Source organism: Tauraco erythrolophus, chromosome 21, assembly GCF_009769465.1.
Source record: "Tauraco erythrolophus isolate bTauEry1 chromosome 21, bTauEry1.pri, whole genome shotgun sequence".
Lineage (NCBI taxonomy): Eukaryota > Metazoa > Chordata > Aves > Musophagiformes > Musophagidae > Tauraco > Tauraco erythrolophus.
Window position 1 is genome coordinate 821,945 of NC_141485.1, and position 26,581 is coordinate 848,525.

Below are 26,581 nucleotides of genomic sequence, written 5' to 3' on the forward strand. Positions count from 1 at the left end.
TGGACTTGGTGGTGGGAAGGGACTGGTTCTCTCTCCACGCAGTGCTGGGATGGGGGAGAAGGAGACTGCTCGGGTGGTGTCTTGCTTTCCATCTGCTGCTGCGGGCATCGGGGCTGCCGCAAAGGGCGGAGGAGCCGGAGTTGCCTTGGCATCTTGGTCTGGAGGGCCGAACGCGCGGGCAGCGCCTGGTTTGTATTTCAGTAGTTGGTGCTGGAGGGAGAGGGCAGCGAGTGGGAGGTGCAGCGTGGCTGGGACACAAGGCTGGGACCCAGGGCGGATCTCCAGGGACGCGGTTACCCTGTGCTACCCCCAGGGCCCCCCCTGCCCTCCCAGAAGGGCAGGCAGCCAGCAGCCTGGGCAGCGGCCTGGGGATGGGGAGGGTCTGGGAAGCACCATTAACCGCTGTCGGTGTTTCTCTTTCAGAGGAGAATGAGAAGCACGAGAAGCTCCACCTGGAGAGGGAGCAGGAGCAGAAGAAGGCTGGCAAGGCCAGCGCGCCGCGGGCGAACAGTGCCGCTGCCCCGGAGGAGCCCCGGAGCGAACTGCTGGTGCCCATCTCCCCCCCAGCCCCAGCCCCGCCGCCGCCCCCACCCCTGGCAGCCCCCATCTCCGTCATCCCCATCCCCGTTGTCACCAGCCCCCCCCAGCAGGCAGCGCAGACCGCCCTGTCCCCGCCGCTCGTGCAACGCCACCAGCCCCTCGTAAGCACTCCCAGTGTCACTAAGGAAGCGTCTTCGGTCGCACCGGTCATCCAGAGGCCGCCCGGCTCTCTTCTGCCGGATGGGAAAGCCACTACCCCCCCGTCGGGCAGCCCGAAGCAGCTCCAGCATTACGCGGCGCCGGTCCTGGCCATCTCCCAGCACCATGTGGTTCCGCAGCCCATCCAGCCTCAGCCTCACCAGCCCCTGCCGCACCCGGGAGCGCCGCCGCAGCTCGGGGCTCTGAAGCTGGCGCCAGCAGAAGACACGAAACCAAACGAGCAGAAGAAGAGACCTGGAGGGTGAGTGCACTGTGTGTGCGGAGGCTTCTGAGAGGGACCAGACAAAAATGATACCGAAAGCTGCATCGACCTGGAGCAGCTACTGCTTTTGCAAAGAGTTGTCAGATCAGAAATGCCAAGATCCATGGATGTTTGGATGTCTGTTTGTTTTTTTTGGTAGCAGGGTTTCTTAGCTTGATGTTTTTTATTTTTCCTCCCTGACTACACACTGTAGGATTCTGTACAAGGATTTCTTTTTCCAAGCCAGAACTGTATTAGGAAGCAAGTCCCAGCACTGCCTGTCTGATCTCAGGTGGCATCTGGTATTATGTTTGGCAAAAGATCTCTGCTTACACTGGTCAGGGAAATCGTGAAAACTTGAAAACTGGGATGTGATCTGGGAGGTTTTATTTCCCGGGACAGAGATCACCTTAGCCACTCTTTGCGTTTCTTAGTGCTGTGAGTGCTAAACCCTCCTGCTTGTTCAAAACTCCTGCAGCTGGAAGGGACTGAAGGCTGTTTAATCTGTCCTCACCCTCGGACAGGACTTGTGACTCTGATGTTGCTCCAGGTTAGTGTTTGTCTAACTTGTTCTTAAGGATTTTGGCTGATGGAGACTGTCTTCTCCTTAGGCAGTTGTTTCCAGACCACAGTATCCTAATACATAGTCTGGTATTATTTCTCGTGGCCTGGAAGAACAAATTGTTCCCTTCTTTGCAGCAAGCTTTTACCTGTTTCCCCTTAGTCTTCCTTCCTGCAGGATAAATGACCTGGACCTGTTCAGTCTTTCCTCCTGGGCTGTGTTGTCTGGACTGCCCCTCTGACCGTTCTCCAGACTGCCCACAGCTGGTAGATAACTCTTGGCAGTGGTGTTTAAACTGGTGTGCGAATCCTGCGCAGCCTGCGCAGAACGTCGCTCTGCGTGTCGTGCTTGTTCAGTGCAATAAAGCAAACGTGCCTGTGGTTCCAGGGCAGGGGTGGGAATGTGGTCAGGAGTTCCGAGGAGATGCTGCTAGGCAGGATGCAACTGGAGTCCCCCTCTTGCTGTGCAGCGTAGCAGCAGCAGTGGCCGTGTCCCTCTGCAGTGTGGCTCGGGCTGCTGTGCTGGGACAGACCCAGCAGAGCTGGAGTCGCTCCGGTCTGCCCGGCCTGAACAAGTGCCAGCAGAAGAGGCGGACGGAATGCTGTCCTTTCCGGGCCAGTGACCTGCTCGGGAGAAACGTTTTGGCCAGGTCAAAATCTGGCCTCGCCTTTTGCAGCCTCCTGGATGGAGGTCAGGATTTTGAGTGTATCAGAAGGTCGGAACATGGCAGTTCGCTTTCCTTTCCCCAGATCATTTGGTCCTTACGGTGTTTGCTTTGAGCTGTACTGCAAAACCGCTGTAACCCAGTTGTGAGAGGAGCATGAGCGTGGGACTGTGAATTGGTATTGACCTTCCCTGGAGACGGCCTCCGTGCAAGGAGGGTTAGTGTCAGTATCATCTCGTGGGAGCAGGAAGTGACAAAGATGTAGTGGACAAAAAAGGGTTTGTAGTGTCCTTTGGGATGTAGAGATCCTAAAACTCGTAGAAGATGACAGTGAAAGTAACACAGATAAGAATTTGTGAAGATAAAAAATGCCGATATAATTCCTCTAAGATAGATTGTGATCTTTAGAGCTCGTCTGTAAAGCACGCAGCTGCGGAAGCGATAAGTGTATTTGTGCTTTAGTCAAGCCAACCTGTCACAGGTCGTTGTGGGGGCTCAGAGGGGTGCAGAGGGGGTTTCCGATGGCACGGGGCACCCGCGCAGGCGGCGGGAGTTGCGCTGTCCTGGCAGCAGCTGTCCTGGCAGCGGGCGGTGGGACGGCTGCGGCTGCACCAGCAAACTGCTCTTGTGCCGTCACGCCGAGCTTTGCTGCTGGGAGGTTGGGAGGGCTGTTGTCCCAGTGCCAAGTGCAGCATCACAGCTGTCTGTGCCATCATCAGAGCATTGCACCGTGCAGGACTGCTAGAGCTGTTGGCATGGGCACACCAGAAAAATACCTGTCCGAGCGAGTGGCACGGGTTTCCTGAAGTGCGTCCTGCCGGGTGACCACGAGGTGTGTGCTCCTCGTCTCCCCACAATTGCTCCTTTAGACTCAAGCACAGGAAAGATATCTTTTTCAGCTTGTAGATGTTTCACGGGAAAAGGCTGGCAAATATTTGTTTTCAACCACCTGAATATTTATTAAATATTAACGTACCTCCTGAAACACTCACCACAATGTCCGTGTATTTTCAGCCGAAGGCAAATAATTACTTTGTGTAGTGTATGGAAGATATTTGAAATCTCCACGTGTCTAATAAAGTACTTAATCACCACTGTAGGTGCACAACTAAGATAACAGGAATTTGTTTGGCTTTTCCTAAAAGTATTCCTCTGATTCGGAGGGTGGGGACAGACCAGAACCCCAAAAGCAGAAGCTTGCTCTGGTTCTTCCTTTAGCAGTGACCGGAGGATTCCTGGATTTCTTTGTTCCGTGTTTCTGCTCAGCTGTGTTATTTCAGGCACAGTAAAAAACTGAAGCGGTTTGAAGTGTGTCTGCCAAGTCCTGTACACTTTAATTTGAACCCACATAAATCTTGCCCCACTGGAGTGCAGGCGTAGATCAGAAATGGGTCAGAATCTGGGCTGTTTAGTACTGAATAAATACATAAAATTCATAGTTGGTGTCTTTGCTGTTGCTGATAGTAGCAGTGTCTGTGCATATACACACATTACACCTGTTTGTATCTTGTGTGCAGTATATGCAGAATACTTATCCCGTGTAATATGCATGTCAAGTGTGGATTTTATCTTGCTACAGTATAGGTAGAAATATGTATGCAACTTCAGACAGTGGTATCCGAACACCTCTGTTGCTTTTTGATATTTACCTGTCTGTCCTGGACACACACGCTGCTGAAAGCACAGGTTGAATGGCAGTAGTTTTAAACCTGACACTGAGCTTATCTTTGTTCTGTTTGGGTTACAGGGTTGGGACCAGGGAAGTACATAATAAATTGGAGAAGAACAGGTGCGTAGAAAGCCAGGGGTTTGATTTTTTTAATTGTAATTCCCCCTTTTTTTTTTTTTTTGGCCTATAGTCTGTTAATAGTTCTTTGGCTTTGGCTTTTGTTTGTTTGTTTTTTAACAAATAACCTGAACAAAATTCTTAGTGACTTTTAATGAATCTTGCAGTATTGCTTTGCTGTCTTATAGCTCAATTCTGCATCTCTTGCTTCCCAGTATGTTTTACTTGACTGCGTGATTGCGTTACAGTAACCCTGCGAAGCCCTGATCCCGCAAAGTAAATCCCCACGTGCATAACAGTGTAACTTCTCTTCTGATTTGAAGTGATAAACCAGCCAAGATCAGGGGTCGGTGTACAGTGTGAATACAGAGTAAAGACCAGTTCCTGATCCAAAACTCTTACATGTCTGACTAGCCAAAGTGGAAACACGGTGAAAGTGGAAGCAGCAGCACCAGGAGATGAGATATTTCATTTAAAATGGCACAATGCTTTCCTAACAAAGCTAGGACTAGAATCCAGGTGTACAGCCCCGGAGTCTTTCTGCTGGATTGAGCTGGTTCAGTCGTAAGCATGTGGGTCGTCTCGGTGGCTGCTATGCACATGTGTAAGTGCTTTGCTGGATTAAGGCCCTAATAAAGCTCTAGCCCTCTGCTAAATTGATTTCTGGTGTGTGCTCCCACAAGCTGATGAATCACCTGTGTTTTCTCTAGACGTGCTCACTTGAAAGAGTGCTTTGAGACATTAAAACGCAACATCCCCAACGTAGACGACAAGAAGACCTCAAACCTCAGTGTCCTAAGGAGTGCCTTGCGATACATCCAGGTACGTGTAGCGTCCGGGTTGCCGTTGTATCGTGCTTTATCTGCTGAGAACAGTGCTGGCTTTGCTTGAGCCAAGTTACTTCTGATTTTCCGTAGTGCAGAGGGAAGAGGGGAGAGAAAAACTCCTGTTCCCCTTTCTTCTCTCACATGGGTGTAGTCATTTGTAAACTCCAGATTTCCAGAATATTTGAATCTTCTAGGAATGTTTGCTTCATGCAGTCTCCTTACACTAGCAGTTCCTAGTTAATCACAAGTCATCCGTACCAGCGATAATTCAGATGATCTTAAAGAGGGACACTCAGGCTGTGTAAGCTTGAGCTGCTCCTATTTGGACTAAGGGGAATTTTAATCCATACGCTTTGGGGAGGTTTTCTGGTTGCTTAACCAAAACAGACAGGTTTCCATGAAGATTTTGAATGTCTCAAACGTTTGATGAGATGGAGATGCAAGTACAGGGAAGGACTGGAGTTTGGGATTGCAGTGTGAAGCTCTAGGTGGAGTCAGGGAGAAACTGAAGATAAAGTTCAGTTGGGGTGTTTGCAGGTTGAGTGAAGCGTTAGTGTTTGCTTATTTAATAGTTGTAAAAGTGCTTAATGGTGGCACAAAAGAAATTCTTAGAGATGTCCTCTGAGACTGTGAAATCAATAGCATGTAATGCAGTTAAAATTCATCTGGAAAACAGAAAAGTTGCTAAATTTGTAATGCAAATGAAGCGAGCCAGTAGACCTCGTGTTTTGGCTGGAATAAAGGGTGCTGAGGGCTGTTCGCAATGGGCTTTTCCACAGTAAAGCGTCATCTTTATTCCTCACTTTCTTCCCATTTTCCTCAGTCTCTCTCAAATATGGTTTAATTCCGGTGTCCGGAAGTACTGGATGTCGATTACTTCCATCAGCTTTGGAGAGTCAGTAATTACTCCTAACCTTTCAGAGTTAGACCAGCTCAGCCCTTCTCGTTAGTCTTCACTGGTGTCTCCCTTGGAGAGCCTTTGGTTGGGACAGATTCTCATGGTACCCAGCCACTGGAGGGTGGCAGACAACAAGAAAAAAATCTGTGCTGCTGAAAAAGGTCATTTTTGGAGATGTGGCTGCATTGCAGCCTTACGGGCATTAGCCTTTCATTTGATTTCAGGCAGGCTGGTGTGGGTAGAGATGAGCTTCTGTTGGCGGTGCGGGAGGGGGAGTGATCTGGTCACCCGCTCTCGTGTTCGGGGAGTCAGGATGTCGCGAGCGGAGCAGTTTCTGGCGTGGCAGCTGACGCTCTGTGAATATTGATGCAGGTGCAGACCTGTCTGTGAGCAGACTCTGCTCTCTGGCAGCGTTTTTATTCCGTGCTTTTGGAAGACGGCTTAAAATTCTCTTTGAGGATGTTGGTGGGGATGGCTGATTCTTCCTCTCCTCTGGATCCGTTGTGAAATATTTGGAGGCTTAGACACAGTGCAGTTCTGTGCGACCTACAAGTGTATGTACCAACATCTCCGTAAGCTGCTGGGAACTGAACTCTTGTTGCGTCCTCTTAGGAAGTGAAACCTACTTTAATGATGGCCCAGAAGGTGTTCATAGGTTCAAAACTGCTTTTTGTTTCCTTTTAAGTTTCTGCCACTCAGGATCTGTTTCAGTGCCGCCTTGCAGTTGCTTTTCCCAGCACGGATCCATTCTGGGAACGGCTGAGGTCAGATCTATTGATGTCAGGTGTGCCCACGTTGTTCTGTGTGCCCACTGTCTGGGGCTGCAGGGGGCCTGGGGGTGGTGTAATTGCAGTGTCTGTAATGATTCAGTGAAGTGAAAGTGCAGAGGTTCTGATGGTTAATGGCACAATATTTACATCCTGGTGTCGGGGTGGCTGTACCTGCACAGCTCCCGTTTACCTGCTGCGCTGCTTGTGTGCATCATGGACCTTGTCTCTTGCGGGAGGAACTTGGTGACTCGTCTTGGGTGCACGGTGCCGGCGTCTCGGAAACTCCCCCGGTGTCCCACGTTCCCTCTGGGCTGGCTGTGGGGAGCACGCGGGGAGCAGCCCTCCGCTTCTCCCACCAGTGTCAGTGCAGAGAAATCAAACTCTCTTGTCCAAGTGTTGTCTCTCCAGCGTCCCGCTCGCAGGTGGCCGTAAGGGCAATGGAGCTGGTTTGTGGTGGGCACACAGGGTCAGGGTGCCACAGGACCCCAGCGCTGAGCTGGCCCTGGCAGGTGGGAGGGGAGGCTGGCAGGCGGGCGGCTGGGAGCCAGGGGTGTGCAGGAGCAGAGCGTGACCAAAGCTCCAAGACGGTGGGCTGCGGGGCACGGTGCTGGCTCCCCTGCCAGGAGTCTGCCTGGAGTGCCGCAAAGGAGAGCTGCCCTGGCACCCACGACGGCATGAGGGCAGCTGCAGCACTGGGACTGGGCCAGCCGGTGTGCTGCTGCGTCTGTCCGTATGTCCGTCCGTCGATGGCGCTGGCAGAGGGGAGCAGGCAGGGTGGTCAGCCAGCCTGCGGCCAAGGGTGCACCCGCCGCAGTGGCAAAGGGCACGGCGACCTCGGGCCAGGTGCCAGCGTCCACCACGAGGGAGCTCTGGTGCCAGCGTCCACCTCCACGTGTGCAGCGAGCACATGGGGAGCGCCAGCCCCTGCGTGGCAGCACTGCCTGCCCGGGGCGGCCGGCGAGCGAGCCGGCGGGCTGCGTGGCCGTGCCTGACCCAGCGCCGGCAGCGGGGCCAGCTTGGCAGCCCGTGGGCGGCAGACACGGCACGGCTTGTGTAACCTCCCCGCTGGCACAGCACCCGCTGCGGGCAGCGTCTCTTGGCGGCCGCTCGGTCGAGTTCGCAAGCAGCAGGGAGTGTCCCGAAAGCCGAGTGTTTTCCTTGGCAGCAGCTGCGCCACGGGTCTGTGCCTGAATCATGGGACGCAGTTGCGCTAAAAATTTGAGCGCTCTGTTTACTTGTCTGAAAAAAACAGATTATTAGAAATCTGATTTGAATTTTCTGAGTTCAGAATTAATTTTTTTTTAATTTTATTTTTTAAAATTCTGTTTGAGATTAGCTTCGACCCATCTCAACAACAGTGACGTGCGTCAGTGCAGGGATGCAATGAACCACCTAGAGATGACCCTCGCCTCTCCCCGGGGGTTACAGAGGTGGGAGGGTGGACTGGGCTGGGACATGCCTCACCAGCTTAGGCAGGGTGAGATGAATCCCAGCCTCATCTGCGGACAGGAGCACAGAGTTGGTCATGATTACAAGAAAAACCAAAAGAAAAGTTGCCTTTTTGGCAGCAAATCCCACACTGGCCTCGGTGTGTTTCACTCGCCAGGCTTGGTGCTTACCTCTGTCCCTTGAAAAGAGAGCAGGGGAATTGTACAAAGGAGACTTGAAAGTCAAACCTCTGGTTCTCAATACAGCAAAGTAGTTTTTCGCTAAAGGGGGAAAAAAAAACCCAACAGAAAACCAACCCCAGGTGAGCCTTGCAGAGGAGGAGTGCGGTGTGCCGGCCCGAAGCTCCGCTTAGCTGATGATCTGTGCCCTCAAGGAGTATGACAGTGCACTAATTGTTGCAGCCTCTCTTCCTGCAAAATCTTTTTTCCCCATTTCAGCTGGAACTTCTTAGAAACAGGCTGTTTGTTTCCTTGGCTGGATTTAAATACTTGTATCTGCATCAAATCAGATAAGTCAGAAAGTTAAATTCCAAACTTCCCATGGAGCTGTCATTTTAATTTACCCTTAGAGTTGGGCTTGTGCTCTGCAACAGTAAATTAGAATCTCTGCAATTAAACACACTGTTGCACAAAGGAAATGGGGCTGAACGCAGCTGGAAGTTAATAATCCTTTTAAATGGTGATGCAGTTTGAGACGGCGTGGGCTGTTGTGCCGTGGCTCTGGGCTGAGGGAGGCGTCCCCGCCGGGCACGGCAGCGGGGTGGGCTCTGGTCCCACGCGGCCCAGCCTGTGATGGAGCACATTTGTACAGGGGCCACCTCGCCCTTCGTTCTTCCCTTCTCTTTCCTCCCTGGAAAACATGGGTGAAAATGCCAGATGCCTCCAGGACGTTTCTAAGTTGCATGAAGTGACAAGGGAAAAAACCGCAGTGGGAAGAGAATGCTGTTTGCTTGGATGGAGCAGAGCCCCGTCCCGTTGGCTGGGGCAGGCGGCGTCCCCTGGCAGGGAGCGGGCAGGACGAGCCCATCGTCTCCCCGGAGAGCCACGCTGCCGGAGGGAATGGCGTGGCACTCCGCCTGCGCTGCTGGCGGCCGGGGAGCGCAGCCCTGCGTGAGGCATCGGGCACGGTTCGTGACCAGGATGCCTGTGCAGCTGGGGGTTCTGGTTTGATGCTCTTTGAAGGATTCCTTGGCCCCGAGGAAACGTTGTAGTCATCTTAGCTGGAAGCTAATTGAAGCCCTTAAGCGAGACTGTTTTGTCTTCTGTGTCCTCAGACTGTGCCTGTTGCGGTGGTACCTGAACACCTTCCAGTTTCGGGGATTGTTTTTAGTTGCATGTTTAGTGTAAGGCGACATCCCGGTGGTTTGCTCCCCAGGTGATGTTGGGACAGCCAGAACGAGCTCGTGAGCAGCACAGCTGCAGCCCGGCGGGTTCAGATCATGCTGGGAGTCCCGCTGGTGTGCCAGTTTCCCCGCTACAACTGGAGTCAAATGCTGGCTGAATAATGAAGTGCTTACAAAATATTAGATAAAGCTGAGCCTTGCAGGGCGTGCTAAATGCCGAGGGTGAAATCCTTTGAAGATTGCAGCGCAGGGCTCTGCTGGGCTCCAAACTGCTGCGCGTGCGGCTCAGATATTGCAGAAGTATGGGGGGGCCGGCGGGAGGTGCTGTCATGATAGATGTTGGGTCTTCGTCCGTAAAGGAGAGGACTGTTTGCTCTGTTTAAGAAAGATACTTTGCTTACAGATTCATTGAAGTAATTTATGATCCTCCTTGCTGCCTGTAGTGATAGAGATGGAAAATAGCTGGGGGTGAGGTTATGGTTGATATTGTGACCAGTTTGTCATTTGTGGCCTCAGGGTAGAATTTCTTTCCTCCCCAGGAGTGAGGGTCGGTGCTGTACCCCACATCCCGCTGACTTGGCCAAGGCCACTGCCTGGCACTGGCTGAACACTTGCCTTGGGGCCGTGCCTGTAGTCTTCCCAGGAATCACTCCGATATATTTTTGTTGCAAACCAGTCTTCTGATTTTTCTGGTTGTACGCACTGAGAGAAATGTATAAATGAGTGGCAAAGCCATTTACAAGTCCCAAGACTGCTTGTGTGAACAGGATGCGGGCCTCTTGCTGTGCCGTGAGCTGCAGAGCAGCTGGCCAGGGAAGTGTTTTACCCAAGTAAAGTGGTGTCCATCTTTGTGATGGAAATCTTCCCCTTCCAAACCCAGCGGAGGCTGGGACAGGTGCTGGGCTGTGGCTCCCTCCCAGCGAGCAGAGGCAGCACCTTATGTCCTTCCTCAGGAGCTAAAAAAAAAAAATTTTTTATGCTAAAAAAAAATCATGGTGTACTGGACTCAAGGTAATTGGCATCTCTTTAGATTCCCAAGTGAATTGCTGCGTTGTTCATTGGGAGGGAAGTGTGCCAGTTTTCCTCACCTGATTACAAACACGGGCTTCCTCAGCTGAACCCGCTTCCCGTGGCCGTGCCGTGGCCTCGGCCGACCCGCCGGCTGGGTCACCGCTGCCCAGATCGATGGTATTTTCCCTTGTCATGTGTAACTGCTTTAGACTGAAGTTAAAGTGAGGACAGAAGTTCAGAGGTCTCGGATCATCGTCAGATGGAAAGAAGAATAGTTCAGCAAACTCAGAGCAGGGGCGCGGGTGTGAAACAGGCATTAAGGGAGAAGTGATTCTCTTCGGCGGGAGGATGGACTTTAGCCCTTCACAAACCAAAAACCGTAATCCTGCCCGAGAGGGTGCGTCAGCATCAGTCGCCGTACGTCGATGATGGAGTCATGGTTCAGTTTTTCACCGTGGGCATGTTGGTTCTTTCGACTTCTTGAGGCCCTGAGCAACCTGATCTAGTTGGAGATATCCCTGTTCCTTGCAGGGGGGTTGGACTGGATGACCTTTGAAGGTCCCTTCCAGCCCTAACGATTCTATGATTCTATGATTCCCTCGTGTCCGCGGCCCCCTCTGTCGCCGCTGTTGGCAGTGCCGCTCCTGCCACCCCTCTTGTCCCCAGGGTGTATCCTGAACTGTCCACAGCTCAGCTGAGAGCACAGGTGCTGTGTAGGACACACAATAAATCCCAGAGCTGATTCCTGACCTCCCGCCAGGAGCAGGACTCCATCGGGAACTGACTTACCTGTGCCCATCAGTAACGCTGGCTGTTTATGTGAGATGTTTACGTTGTTCATGCTCACCTGGTCTCTTTGGGCGTTTCAGACTGAACCAACACGCTGTGCACCTAAAAATGCTGCAGTTTCCCATCTGGGCCAACAATGAACGATGGAGTTGCTTCCCTCGGGGCAGAACATACACAAAGTACCATCCAAGGATGCCTAAATAGTGCATGTGAAAACAATCCTTTGTGCTGTCCTTTTTCAGCTGAACTTACGGACGTGAACAGACCAGATGCTGTTTTCACATTTGTTAAATTTTCCTGTTAATAACCACAGCGTCTCATCTTCTTTTGGTTTGGCTTTATCTGTTGGTCGCTTCGTCAGTGCCTGAGCATAAGGCCTCATCCCTTCTAGTGCAGAGGGCCAGAACAAGACCAGTGGATTTCTCAAGTCCCGTGGTCATGTCTAAGTTAGGGTTCAGGTGTGACGTAGGTACAAGAGGACGCTACAAACCTGCCGGCTCCGGTGTCGGGAGGTACCGTAGTGCAGACAGAAAATGTCCAGCGTTAGCACTGGGTCTCGTATGAAGAGCAGAGCTCGTTTACATGTAAGCACTGTAGTGGCCGGATCGTTGATCAAAATGCAGAAGTCAGATTGTGATGCTCAATCCAATTAAATTCTCTACCTTGAAAAGTATAGCTGTAGCTGTTACTTTTTATTCTGTGCCAGCTACCAGGTGAATATACCCTGTCTTCCATAAAGCTTGCCTGGTGGGAACTGGGTCCGTTAGTGGTTTCGGTGCCTCCTGCATGTGAACAGCACGCACATGCCAAGCAGTGCTTCTTGTTGTTTACCTGGCCTGATCAATTGATTCTATCTTGTCTAATTAGCCTGATTTCATTGCTAATAATAAAGGCTTCCAGCAACAGTAGGCTGTGGTCATGCAACGTGGTGTCGTCTGTAGATTTCTGAAAGTGATGAGAAATAAGACCTTTAAAAAAGTAGTTTTTAGTAAAGTAAAGCAAGTTAGAACCTGCTTAAAAATGTGAAACGGGTAAGAATTAGCACTTAGGGCTGATCTGCCACTGGAGTCAGTGGGAGCTGTTCATGCACAGCAAGGGCAGGGTCTGGTTCCTGCCCTTAATGGAGTCACTGAAGAATTGCCGATGTGGGAGATGGGGTGCTCAACCTGAGAAGCCAGGGGATGCTCAGAGAGCTTCCAGTCCCTTGGCACTCGTGCCACTCTGAGTCAGCCAGCTAGAGTTTTCACTGCCAGGAGTATTTTAGAAGCCTCCAGTGTGTAGCCTGGGACTGTGCTCAGCACGTGGTAGCACTGAGGTCGTTTTCCCTTTGGATGACTTGCATGATCATCAAGTAGAAGAAACGTGGGATTCCCATCTTGAATCACTTTGGTGCTCGAGCGGGCACAGCTGCCAAAGCTGATGCGGGGTCCCGGGCAGCTGTGGGCATCTGAAATCGAACCCTGTGCCATCCCCCCAGCTGCAGCGTGATCTGCCTGAAGGGAGGCTCTGGCCAGACAGCAGGCGCTGGATTTTCATTGGCAGGAGTGGCCATGAAGCGTGTCGTGCCCAGTGTTTGAACCTGGAGTGAGTGCAAGCTGTTTCCTAACCTTCGCCTAAAGGGGTGGTGGGATTTTTTTAGCAGTGTCTTGCTCATGACTCGCACATGAGAGTTTGGAAAAGGCAAACGGAATTACAAATCTTGTATGTGTTTTTTTGATTGTTAGAGAATCTACATCGATCATACTGCTGTCATTTCAGTAGTAGTTGGAAGAAGCACTCAAGGTTGCAAAAACCAAACCAACCTGTACGTGGAGCACAGCACGGGGTTTTGAAATGACGGTTGTGTCGCAGCCCATTTGGTGCCGTCGCTCGTGCTCGTTGTCATCTGCTGTCACAGCGCCGGCGCGGGGGAGAAGAGTGCGCGTGACATGATGAAATCTGTGACAATTACACCTTGATTGCATGGGCTTGATTTTCTGTGCAATATTGCAGAAGTTACCTACGTTTTAAAACATGGCAAAACCCCTGAACAAACAAAAAACTCCACTGACATCATAACTGTTTGGTTTGGTTTGTGTTTTTGCTCTTCTCCGAGCGCCTGATGGGGAAGGTCAGGGGCCCCGTGGCACAAGGGCAGCTGGATTCCTGTTCTTGTTAGCAGTAGCAAAGGTGTGTGTTGACACTCTCTAAAATTACAGCGAAGCAGTTACTGAGCAATTAAAATTACAAACAACCAGTTGCAAGAAAACAATAATCACTGCGCGTGCCTCGGTGCGCGGAGTTCAGCCGTGTTCCCGGGAGCTGCGCGGTCGCAGGTGCCAGTGGCAGCCTGGGCAGACGTTGCCCACTACCGACTGCCCACTGCTGCGGGAAGCAGATGGAGCAACGATGTGTCTCCATGTCAATCTCCTCATCTCCCGCAGCCGGAGATGTGGCTGTAGCTCCAACGCGTCACCGCGTGCCGCCCTCCAGGACTGTCTGTCCGTTGGCTCAGGAGGGGCTGGCAAGGGTCCACCTTTCATAGTAGTCACTCACGGAAATGCAGTGTGCTTTATTTCTGCTTGCAGAAAATTATTAGAGTTATATCAGAGATACGTTTCCCACACCAAACAAATTAAAATAGTTCAGGATAATTTTCCGAATAACAAATACCACAGTATTTTGGGGTATTTTGGGCATCCAGAATCCATTACCATCATTGAAAATGTCTCACTTATTTCCTAAATGGCAGAGACTACTTAAAAAAATAAAAATAGAAAAACCAAAATGCACAACTAAACTCAACACCTTGTCATTGCAAATAATACTTCAGTTTTTTTAACATTGAATTTCTTGACCTTGAAAGTTGTATAAAGGAATAAACGAGATCTGCTGGACGGGTGGCAGCCAGCATGGTTGTGGTGGTTGGCCCTGGGCAAGGCTGTGCCTCTCCCTGGTTTGTCTTTGTACTGTGTGTTCCAGTCACTTGCTACGTTTTTTTGGTTTTGTTTTTTTTTTTTTCCTGAATTTATTCTTTGTCTTCATGATTTGGATTCGTCCTACCCTCTGCCCCAGTAACTGTTTGTACTTTGTCCAGAGAGCGGTGTTCCAAGAGGCCGGATCCTCTTGGATCTGCAAGGCCAGTGCAAATAGCCGTGTCCGTGTTTCAGCTGCATTTTTGTTCCAGATTATGGCCCAATGTTTTTTATCAGGAGTCTTGACAGCTAACAATGTGCAAATAATACATGTAAACAATGCATGTTCTCATTTTCCATGATTTCTCTGCTCCAGGCACATTTCCCATTCTGGGAAGTATTTCTGTCTGGGCATTTGTCTCTGCCCTTGCGAATGGATTGCATGGCGGCAGGCGCACGGGCACGGTGGTGCCAAGCCCCTGCCCAGCACCCTTTGCTGGTGCCCGCAGCCTCTGCAGCAGCTGCCCTGCTCATTTCCTGGAGTTGCCGTGCTCGCTGCGTGCGTGCGAGGGTGAAGTCACCTCCCAGAATATCCCAGCTGCTGTCCTTGTCCCGGGGTTAAGCACGTGGAAGAGCTGGGTCACAAGGCTGCTGGCGAAGGACCCGTCGGGTCTGAGAGCTGCGGGCAGACCTGCACCCGGGGCGTCTCGCCACGCCGCAGTTCCCGTCTCCTTTGAAGGACTGTGGGGTAGCAGCCGTGCCCGGGGTCGGGTCGGCTTGCTGCAGGGCACTGGTGATGGGACCACGAGTAGCATGGGCTGGTCTCTGCTTCTTGCAGGTTTTATCTTGGTTTTGGTGCTGGTGTAAAGCGTTGGCTTTGAGAGCCTGGGAGGCTGAGGTCGGCGCACAGACAGCGGTAGCCTGAGTCCATGTCCTGCTCCTCCCTCGGCACACGAGCCGTCGCTTCTCGCCGTCTGCCGAGACGGTCACTGCGGGAGCCCCACGACTCCCCCAGCGCTTCGCGCTTCGCGTGAACATCGCGGAGCTTTGGGTCGAGCCCGTCGTGATCCGACGCTGTGTCTGGGGAAAGCGAGGCCGTAACCCTGTCCCGAGCCAAGGCTCTCCGGAAAACCCGTGGAGGAGCTGCACGTGGGCAGTTGTGGTGGGGCAGCGAGCGCGGGAGAGCCGAGCAGAGCGGGGCTGCGCCTGCACCAGTCCTGGCCCTGGTGCTGTTGTGCTGCGACCTGTATTTTCCTGTTGGTGGTACAGGGCTGGCGCATCCTGCACCGCTGTGGGATTTCATCTCCAAGAGCCAGCCGAATGAAGCAGTCACCATGGCAACCATGGCTTTGGTTCCCGTGGCAACCAGCTGGGGTTTCACATCAGCAGAGGGAGAGGTACCGCTGTTACCTCTATTACCTCTGCTGACGGCCCGATCCTGCCCAGTGCTGCTTTCCGCAGACCGAGGAGCCTGAGCAGCAGCTCAGGTCCAGGAGGTCCCGAAGGTCCAGGGCGCAGGAGCGGGTGCAGAGGTGGGCTCTGGTGGGCGCTGGCCCTGTTGCTGGCCGCGGCTGCGGGTGTGCGCGCTGGCTGCGGAGCCTGGGGACACCAGCCTGATCTGGGGGAGAACTGGCTTCCACTTCTCCTGCTTTTGTGGTCCGTCCATCCCAGCAGTTGGGTTGAGTTGGGGGCAGTGATTTGTCTGGATGCTGGACTTTAAACAAACTGCTCATCGCGCCTGGAGAGCTTCATAGAAAATTCAGCACTATTCAAAGTAGGGATGCCCAAAACTGATATGACTAATGCAAAACTCCAAAGTGTGACATGCGAGTGTGGCACCTCTGCCGACAGAATCTTGGGGGTTTGGGCTGTTGGAGGCCTGCAGGTTCCTCGGCATCCGTCTGACTTTTGATGTTTCCAGTTGCAACCTTTGTGGAGACAGGCTGGTGGACTACTCGTGCTGTAGATCTGTTGCACCATGGCAGTCCCTGCAAGGGTAAGGCCCTTCTCGTAGGATTTAGCTTTTTTCCATTATATTTTGGAATCACAACTCAGTGCAGCAGTGAAAGCCTGACCGGCTGGATTGGGTCTGTGCGGAATTGCGTGGTGGTCCTGCAGGTGGGACCGCTGCTGGGGACCTCCCCCGGCCCAGTGGCTCCTGGTTTGCTGCAGTGGCTGCGATCCCAGTAACAAAGAGTTAAAGAATCCGGCTCAAAATTGCAAATCACTTTCATGATTGCTCATCGATGAGGCATTTTTAATCAGTGAATGCCATGTAATAGAACACAACAGCTAAAATGTGCTTTTGGAAAACTCCTAATTGAAAGTGTGTTTTTAAATTGCTAATATAATGTTTGTAAGGGAGCTCCTTAGTGAGACCTTTTGAACCTCACTGGTGCCAACACTGGGCTGGCATTATTCTTGGGGTAAACGCAGAGAAAGCGTTGGGGGCATTATTTTCCATCTTGACATAAGAATAAGCAATTTAATTACAGCCAGTTCTTTACAGTAACAAATGGCTGTTTGTGTGTAGCGACAGCAGTAGGTTGTGCCTGGTTTGTTTACCAAACAGTGGCGAGGGGGATGCACACAAGGACCAACAACCGCTCTGAAAAAGGGGCACAAAGGAGCGAAACGTTGCACGTGGTGTCGCATGGGGTGTTTGCTGTCCCTGCAGTTGTGCCGGTCTGGCTCTAATAATCCGTGCGGGTAAAGGCTGCTTTGGAGCTGACAGCTACGTGCGAAGGAGGAAAATCAGATACTCACAGGGAGTAAAAGCAAACCCACGTGTGGATTTTAATTTGGTCACTGCTGTTTACATAAAAGATGAAGGGACTCCTCACCACTGCCCCTGCGCGCTTGTCACTGTTCCCCCCTGCACGCGGTAGCAGCAGCTGCGGCGCAGTGCAGATGGTGACGGCGCTGGAGAGGGCTCCGGTCGGAGCTGGGTCCCGTGGTCCTCTGCAGGTGCTGCCAGCGAAGGACTTGCCCTCAGCTTCAAACTGAAGTGTTCCATGGGACCACTCCTGTACTTCATAGTACACACAAGCTGATGAAGCATGTGGCTACGTGGTTAAACCGCTTCCAGGTTCAGATTTGTCCTTGCAGGGATGCTGACCCCTGCAGCAGAGGAACGGACTTGCTTGGGCAACCAAGGCTTCCAGTTTCTTAACATGAAAAAAGGAAGTCCTACAGTTACTGCTACACAAACACAAGGAGAAGGGTCTGTGCTGAATTTTGTTGCTTGGAAAAGAGCAGTCTCGGGGGGGTGTACGTCTGTTGAGCTGGTGGAAACACGCCGCTGCCCTCGGTACACGTGGGTTGGGCGCAGATCCAGTCTCACCAGCGTTGGGTCGTGAGAGCCCCGCGCTGCGTGTGGAGCGGAGAACCGAAACCGCAATGGCCGCACCGCGCCTTCTTCAGGGGTTACAGCTCCCGGTGCCAGTGGGTCCTCACCGCCCTCTGAGGACGCGGGAAGACAGAAATGCAGGTAGCTTCGGTGGCTTTTCCACCGTGAAGGAACACGATCAGTATTTCATGAGCCAGGTTAAGGGAAGGACTTTGTGCCAGGCAGCTGCAGGCGTGATGCTGCCTGGGCTGCTCCTCTGGTTAAACACGGACGTGTGGGGCAGCCGCGGTGCTGGCGGGGTGCCGGAGGAGGAAGGGGTGCTGGGTCTGCTCCAGTCGGCTCCGTGAGGTCAGTGTACGCTCCCCAAACTGCAGCGTCACGTTGCACAGTGAGGGAGTGGTGCACGGTGAGAGCCTGGGCAGTGGGAGCGCTCCAGACGCCGAGGGAAGCGTCCCCTGGGTGTGCACAGGTCCTCGTCCTCGCCAGGGACTCAGTCCATGACATAACGTGAATCTCAGCCAAGCATAAAACTCGTAGACCACATAACTGCCTCTCAGGAGGACACTCAGCTGCATTTTTTCTTTTATAATTATTTCACATTCAGATAATTCAGAATCAGATAAACTTTGAAATCCCACAGATTTCCATCTCCCCTTGGCATCTCCCAGCCCAAAGCTTCAGCAGCTACAGAAGGGAAGAGGGGCAGAGGGTTTTAACAGCAGCATTTGAAGTCCAGCTGCAGGGTCAGCGCTGAGATAGGGGCTCCAAGCCTGGACATGGGGGTTGCCAGCTGTGGGCTTCTGCTAGACACAGCTGTCCTCAAGCCCATGTTGTCTCTGCAAGTGCTTGTCCTGTCACGCCGGGTGAAGGGGCTGTTGCGACGAGAACCCCATCTGTCTGCTGGTGGCCCGTGATGCCCAGCGGCTTGCTGAGCCACTCGGTGTGTGGCAGGAATTTTTGGGCAATTGATCACAATTACAAGATTGAGATGGTTTGGGGTTTTAATACTACAGTGTTTCAGATTCAGCTTAATTTTGGGAGGAGGGACTCCCGCTACCTCGGTTACATCTGCCGGTATCGGCAACGGCAGAGGTGCGTTTTGGTGAGCCCTCTTGCCTGCTACCTGGTTTCATACTCCCAACAGGCAAAGCCGTTTGGTTTGAGCTCTCCTCGGGATTTCTCACCTTTTGGTGCCACCATCCTTAAAGTAGCGACTTCCAGGAGTCTGGGGGCCTCCAGACCCGTCCCGTGCTGCGGAGACCATGTCCGGAGAGAAACAGCAGGACAGAGCAAAGGAACACAGCGTCTTCTGGCAAGGGAGTTCAGGAACAAGGGTTGGAGTCTTCAGCCCTGGGTCTACGTATCCTTCAGGATCCTGGCAGACAGTTTAATTGTCATCCCAGGTACCAGCACTTTACCGGAACCCTCGCTGTTGCCGTTCCGGGGTGCCAGGACAGTGGGTCGGATGGCAGTCACTGACCTGCAGCTGTCCCAGGCCCACGTGCCTCTGCCTTAATGAAATTTCAGACCTTGAAATTGGTGGTTGGGCACTTGTATGAATTCCCTGTCTTGAAATTTCATTCTTAATTAGTTATTTTGTTGTATGTAGTTTCAGGGTCCCCTCTGCCTGTTTCAGCTCTAGCCTTACGTGCTTGGAAGATCCCAAAGGTTTGGGTTTGGTGAAAGGGGTGTCTGTGTGGCTGCCTCTCACCTTAAAACTGCTGTGACTTTTTTTTTTTCCCGTATTGCGTAGGATCCATTGTGATACTGCTGCTGTGCTAAGAAATTCCTGTTGTAGAAAAAACGTACTGGAGACCAGTGCATGTCTCTAAAGGTGTTTTCTGTTTGGGAGTAGATAGACAAGCAAAGTCAGCATGACTAAGGTCCGGCTGTCGCTGTGGACTTTTTACTGACTGCCAGGAAGACCTGGCACCTGACATGGGCAGGATGATTTGCAGAAAATAACGTGCTGGCAGGCAGCTGCCAGATAGCCGTCCATCTGTCCAAGGGGCTGCTGGTCAGAGGAGACACAGACGTGCACCCACCCTCTTCCATACCGGCCACCGGAGGGAAGAAGTACAAAGGCAGGAGGGTCCCTGCGCCCTGTCCCCTTTACAGCAGGGTCCTGCGGCTGCTGCACAAGGGCCAGTGGGTCGGGGTGGTGCCTGGGAGGGGCTGTGCCCTGCAAGGTTGATGCCCGCAGCGAGCCGGGCAGTGCTTGCAGGGGGGCTGCTGGAGAGGGAGGAAGGCTCCGGTTAATCGCACGGAGTTCGTTCCTAGGCCAAGTAGCAGCTCAGCCAGGAGATCATCTTTACCAAGTGAGCCACAGTGAACTGCCTCCTAGAATAGTTTTTGAGAGATTACCGGTGCCAGCAGCTGCTCCAGCCCCCCCAGCAGCTTCCCTTGGAGAGCGCCCAGCCTGCCGGACTGCCAGCCGGGGGGCCGTTTGCCACAGCCCCAGGAGCAGTGTGCGGTCGCGGTGAGTGGCTGCTGGGAGCTGGCACCCCGTCAAGCCGATTCCCAGCTCGGGGAGGGCCGGGGCTGCTGGCACCGCAGAGGGAGGCAGAGCCGGGGGGCCGGGCTTGGAGCAGCACCGCGTCCCAAAGCCCGTGCTGGAGGAGCGGAGCACCCGGAGAGCGACAGCGAGCTCCCTGGCCCTGCTCGCTGGGAGGCTCCTCCTGGTGCTCACTAAGGGTTTGCCTGCCTTTGCAGTAATTAGAAGTTCATTACTAATTACCGGCTGCCCTCCCATACCCCATAGTCGTGGTGCTGGGAGTCTGAAGGAAGCCGAACCTGCTTGGATACGCTTGTGCTGTGCGCGATGCGGGTGCTGAGGCCGCGTGGATTTCTCTCTTCTTACGCTTCAGGCCAGCTGCGTTAGCGTGTCCCGTCCTTTCGTTGTGGTGCCCCGTGAGTAACCGCGTGGAGAACGTGCTCGGAGAGGAATGCTGCAGAGAGGGGCCGGGCTCGTGTCTGTGTGCAGTGGTTTTAGTCTCAGGCTTTCTCCTGTTTGCTTCTTTCCTGGTTAGAGAGTAAGGAGGAAGATGTTCCGACCAGGTCTCTTCATGCACACTTAAACGTGAGCGCACCTTCCTCACTGCCCCAGCTTTGCCCGCCGTGCCCACCCGCCGTGCCCGCCCGTGTCCCTCCGGCTGCGCACATGCAGCGTCGCTTTGCTTTCTGGGTCAGGCAGGATGCTTCAGCCGCGCTCGGTAGGAGAACGCGCTAAAACTGGTGTATGGATTTTGGCTGCAACCACCTGTGGCTCTCCAGGCCAGGAGCCCGTGCGGGTGCAGAGCTGGGAGTCCGGGAGTGCCCGTCCCCCCGTACCTGCGTCTCCTGCCCTGGAGACCTTCCCTGCGGCAGAACGCGCCTGTCCCAGGAGCGCTCCCGCTGCTGGAGGCTGCGGGGGTTTCCTGGTGTAAAACCTTGGATTGAGGAGTTGGCACATCCGCTGCCTGCTTACGGTTTAGAAAGCAGCAGGAGGGACAGAGCTGGCCCTTTGCCCAGGAACGGTCCCTTTCCAAAGGCTTTTAGCCCAGCCCAAGGCGGCGCTGCCAAGAGGCAAAGCGCAAGCCTCGTGGAGAGGAGATGTCTCCGTTCACACATCTGGAGTGACTGCACCCTGCCAATACACATTGTTGGGGTGTTTTAAAAATACTTCCTTCTTTGTTATTATCAAGACAAAAGTACCTTTTTTTTTTTTCATTTTACTTTCCTATAGGAAGGCAGGAGCATCCTGGTCATTGTGTTGGCTTAGGGTGAACTAAAGGCCTGGTTGAACAGGCTTTAAAGTTATTCCTGGCCAACTTTTGAGATAAAAGACCAGCAGCACCGTTGAAACTCATGAGGTCAGGTTCTGATTGCAATTGTCCTGGAGAACCTGGGAGTCAAATAAAGAGCACGTATTCAGGAGATCATGAGTCTGACCCTCAGCTGCTCTAAGTTTGCTTTTAAAGCAGTGCCTGCCAGCGGTGAGGGAAGAGCGGCCGTGCAGGCTCCGTGGAGGCCTCTGTAGCTGGTATTTTCAGAAGTGCGTATCGTGATTTAGATTCCCCATGGCGAAACTTGACTTTGGAAAAGGAACAGGATATACTTGTTTTTGCGGATTTCACTTATTTTGTGTCTTTTATGCTTAAAATAAGTGCTGACCCGGGCTGGGGGACAGGTTCTCTATCCTGTTACTGTTCAGTCCTACACTGCTGCCCTGAACGTCTCCCAAAGCAGTACCTTTTGTGAGGATCAGCTGCTGTTTTTCTGCTGCACTGCTCAGTAATTGCTCCTCATCAGATCTACGTGGTTTATATTTCCCATTAATAGTACTGGGAAGCGTTTGGCATTTTTGTGTACTGTGCTGGCTGGTGCAGCATCTCTTCCCTTCGCTGCCGATGAACGCACCAGGCTCCAGCGCTGAGCGGGCGTTAGCGGAACAGGAGGACGTACACTGTTCCTGTGCGTTTGACTTCCGTGTTTCCCCTGCGATGGGGGTGTTGTCAGCTCTTCACCATCTCGTCTGGTTCAGGAGCTCTTGGTGGTGTGTGTTGCTCAGAAGCTAATTAGTATGTGTGCTTTTCCTTTTCTTCTGACCATGTAAAAGTTCCATCTCTTTCCATCATTTATGTGCTGGTTATGGAAACAGACCGTGATTTTGTGTAGATGTGGTTAAGCATTTGAGTTTTGAAGGTTCATCAGTTTTCCTTCAGAAGGCAGACAGTGGTTGGCCAAAGTAACCCTTCAGTGGCCATCTCTTGTCCTTTCCCTTTCTGCCTGAACTTGACAGACGTAACTATATCTGAACGTGTTTTCCATCAGCATAACTGGTAATAGAAAAAAAACGAGCTATGAGCATGGGAGTGACCAGGTTAGTGTAGATTATACTTGTCTTTATTCTTCTTATATTTCTTTTTCTCCCCTCTGTCTGTAGACTTTAAAGAGGAAGGAAAAAGAATATGAACATGAGATGGAGCGGCTGGCAAGAGAGAAGATTGCTACCCAGCAGCGACTGGCAGAGTTGAAGAACGAGTTGAGCCAGTGGATGGACATCTTGGAGATTGACAGAATTATTCGACAGACAGTCCAGCCGGAGGATGACCAGGCATCTACCTCGACAGCATCAGGTACCCGTGCTTTTTCTCTTGCAGCTGCCACTGTACGTCACTGACGCAGTTCTGTAGCGGTGGTGGGGATCTTCTTTTAGCACCATGAAGGTTTCTTTGCATTCAGGATAGAGTTCAAAGGTTTTCAAGTGTAATCATTGATGTTGGCCTAATAATACACTGCTGCTCGCGTAAAGTAAACTGAAAGTCCTGCACCAGCATTAGGTAGATGCCAAGTGCAGATTTGCGCGTTCAGTCTGCCGATACCTCACACGGAGACCCCTGCTTCACAGCTTAGTTTTCCTCTTGCACAGCTATGCTTCCCTGCTCGTTAGACCTGAGTGGTGTATGAGCTTCCTGATGTGTTTGTGTGTGGATGTGGGAGGGTGTTCAGCCACGCAGAGAGGAAGGAGTTGGTACAGGAAGGATCACCAGAGCATTTGAACAACTTAAAGAGCCTTCACGTTGCATGAAAAGGATTCACAGTGAAGATGAAATGATACTAAGGAATATCTGACGTGCTGTTCCCAGTAAGAAGTTTCTGTGAGATAGGAGAGTGCATGCTTTTCTCCATCCCGGTGGCCTGCAGCAGGAAGAATAGCCAGTCCGTGGATGTACAGTGCGTTGCTTTCCAGAGCCGAGGAGGCTGTAGCAGTCTGTAACCGTTTGCAGCAGTTCCTTCAGATCGTGACAGCGTTTGCTCCTGGCGCTCCAGGCAGATGATGCAGCGGGTTCCAGGAAGGGAAAACGGGAATTTTCTGGTTCATTCAGGCTCACGTCGGGCTCATCACCTTTGAAACATACTCGCAGACTGTGTAGTCTGATGGAAGTTGAGAGTAGGAGTGCTTTGTCCATAGGAGTGTCAGCCCTTCACCTCTCCAGCTGACCTCTGCTGAAAATGATCGTGTCAAGCTGCTACTAACCACAGAGCTTGCAAAAGGGAAGCGTTTTCCCTGGTTTTCCTGCTCCTTCCATATCTTCTGAGATTTTTAATCTCTGCTGCATGGCTGGCTTTAGAGCAGGCAGTGCCAAGGTGCCCTGCTCGTCGTCTTCATCTCTGCAGGGTCAGCATGTTCCTGCATTGCTTCCTTAGTACCTGGACTGGACAAGAGTCCATTTTCCAGAATCAGATGAGGAAGTTGCTGCCATGTTTCTCCATGGCTGTTTCCTTCCTGCTCTGGGAGCAGAAAGGGTGATACGGATCAGTGGAACAACTGGACAGGAAAGGAAAGGAAACCCTCTTCCTCTTCCTAGAAGGAGCCCTCTTCAGCCCAGATGGAGTTCAGCCCAGGTGCGCTCCCTCTGCCTGTGCTCGCGTTGCTTCTCTCGCCTGCCGAGCGAGACCTCCGCCTGTTGGCAGCACCCCTCTAGCTGGGGCTTCCAGCTGGTCACACCTGCCTGGCTCTGGGTCCTTGGCCTACAGGCAGGGAGGAGAGGAGCGTGCCGTGCCGCCTGCCCATAGCTCAGTGACTCCTGCTGCTGCCTCTTCTGCCTGTGCTGCCTTTTAGGAAGGCTGGTTAGTCCAGTTCGTGCTCTGCTTTCTGTTTTTACGGGAGTTTCTTCCTTTCGTGTTTTCCAGAGGGTGAAGACAACATGGATGAAGACATGGAAGATGACAGGCCAGTGAACTCATTACCAAAACTAACCCAGCGCCAGCACCCAGAGCTCCTGAAAGCCGTCCCTCCAAACGCTGCCCCCCACCACCCGGCCGTTCTGCCTCAGCACCTGTCCATCCAGCAGAAACAGCCCCCAGCCCACGCACAGCCTCCCATCCAGACACAAGCACTGGTCCAGCCGCCGGCGATCGTCCCTGCACAGACTCACATCGTGGCGGCTTCGACAGTGCAATCGACTGTTATCGCCCACACCGCCACCACCCACGCTTCGGTCATTCAAACTGTCAACCACGTGATTCAGGGTCCACAGACCAAGCACATTGCTCACATTGCACCTTCCACGTCCAGCCCCGTGCAACTTACCACTGCTGCTCAGCCGATCGGCCACATCACTGTGCACCCAGCCACCATCAACCACATGGCCCACCTCGGCCAGCAGCTGCCCATCTACCCTCAGCCCGTGGCTGTCAGCCAGCCCGTCGTGAGCCACATCGCTCACACCATCTCGCACCAGCAAGTGAATGGAACCACAAACCTTGGCCAGCAAGCCATGATGGCCAAGCCTGCTGTAGGAACCCAAGTCGTCCATCACCCGCAGTTAGTTGGGCAGACGGTCCTAAACCCGGTGACTATGGTAACGATGCCATCATTCCCAGTGAGCACGCTGAAGCTGGCCTAGAGGGAATCGTCCGACGGCGAGGTCTTTGTTGGGAACCTTTCCTAAACTCCATACATTCCAACCACGTCCGACTCTGCGGGAGGGCAGTGCGGAAAGCGCCGAGCGGCAGGACGCCGGGCTGGGCTGTCCTCAGCCGCCCAGGAACCAGCCCGCCGCTGGCGGCCAGACGGGGCCTCTCTGCACTTGAATTTTGCTAATCCGAGAAAACTTCAAAGACAGTTGTTCATGGTGATTTTTTTTCCTTTTATGTGTAATCAGTGAAATATGGATATGATGTTCTTAAGACTTTAATTTTCCCCTTTTATGTGTTGCTTCTTTGTAGAATAAAAATTGCTGATCTCTTTATTGAGACGTTGCGTAGAATGGGAAAAAAAATCATAGAAGTCTATATTTATATATATGTGTGTATGTGTGTGTATATATATGTATATACATATATATATAAATATAACATTTGAAGAAGGCCTTTTGTAAGGTTGATTATTTTGCAGGATTATTAGACAAAATTCATTTTCGGAGGAAGAAGACAGAGTATCCTCTCTAAACAAGAAACTTTAAGATAGATGGTTTGGTGGACCAGGGTACATATACAGTGACAAAAAAAAAAAAAAATCAACCATGTTAAAGGTATTTCCCATCAATATATTACATTTCAAAAAACCATCTAAAATCACTGTGACTTGTTATGGCATTTTAAGGAAATTCTCTGTCCTGTCTAATAAAAGGAAAAAGAATACACAACCGGACTTCATTTGTTGCAGTTTTATAAATGATTTGATTTTTATAGCTATGTCAAAAAAAAAAAGGTTTTTTATTATTTTAATGGTTGACAATGTTTGTTTGGATGGTTTTTTGGGGTTTTTGTTTTGGCTGGTTTTGCTGATGCAATAATTGATTTTGCAGGTCTCTGTGCATGGCACTCCCCTCTTCAGGATTCCCCATGCCAGTCCCGAGCCCCCAGGTCTCCTGGCTTCGTTTTTGCTTTGCAGAGGCAGATACTTCGTGCTGGCAACTTGCAGTATGTTTATCTGCCTGATAGAGCAGAAGCTGGGACGAGACGACCAACAGAAATGAAGTAGATTTGCTGCATGGGTTACTTTTCTTTGTTAATTTGTTCCTGAGCTGACCACGTTTTGGTGTGGGAGTCAGTGGGTTAGAAAAGGGATAGATGTGCATGTGGTGTCTTGCAAAGTGCACGCGGTTTTGACATCTTGTTTTCTTTGGGGGAAAAGAATAATCTAGTCTTGTACAGGGTGACGCTGTACTCCAGGAGATGAGTATGTACAACCTGTGTCTTACAGCCTACAGCGAGACGTGCACCAAAGAACAGCCCCTCATCCTGCGTGACCCTCTTGTTCCATCCGTTCGGTGGTAGGTCAGATCTGGCTGAAGTCAGCGGCAAACTCCCACGGAGGCTCCAGAGGAGGGATATTGTCCGGCTCTGCGGTACTTGCCAGCCTGCCTGGGAGGCTGCTTAGGACGTGTTTCGTTGCTGACTGGGTGTTCTGGTCCTCGCACCGTTCCGTGTGTAGTACTGCTATTAACGATCTCTTTTCCGTCTTCCTCTCTTTTTAAACGCAAACACTCCGCAGTCCTTAAGGCAGGCACAATTCCTGCTGTAGCCAGCGGCCGTTTTCCTCGAGGCGGGACGGGAGGATGGTCCCTGCCGGCGTCAGACCAGGTGTGCTTTGGAAGGGACCCCGTTGGGAGGCGGAGGTAAGGTGGGGTGAGCTGTTGCCCCGTCGCCGTGCTGGCCGGCTGCGTCTGGTTGGGAGTCGAGATCTTCCGTAGTCTGCCCGAAGCGCCTCTTGGCTCCAGCAGGAATTCTGCCTGGTTGGGGACTGCCGTA

The 26,581-nt window shown here is 52.2% G+C and overlaps 1 protein-coding gene across 1 annotated transcript in view; it reads left to right on the forward strand.

Annotated features, from left to right (window-relative positions):
• Positions 1-25,473, forward strand: part of MNT (MAX network transcriptional repressor) — a 39,408-nt gene extending 13,935 nt beyond the window's left edge. Inside the window, exons 2-6 of the mRNA XM_086624667.1 lie at positions 424-1,000; positions 3,974-4,015; positions 4,723-4,834; positions 22,266-22,458; positions 24,017-25,473. Coding sequence (XP_086480793.1) covers positions 424-1,000; positions 3,974-4,015; positions 4,723-4,834; positions 22,266-22,458; positions 24,017-24,732 — 1,640 coding nt within the window. The 3' untranslated portion in view covers positions 24,733-25,473. The remainder of the gene's footprint in view (positions 1-423; positions 1,001-3,973; positions 4,016-4,722; positions 4,835-22,265; positions 22,459-24,016) is intronic.
• The last annotated feature ends 1,108 nt before the right edge of the window (positions 25,474-26,581 follow it).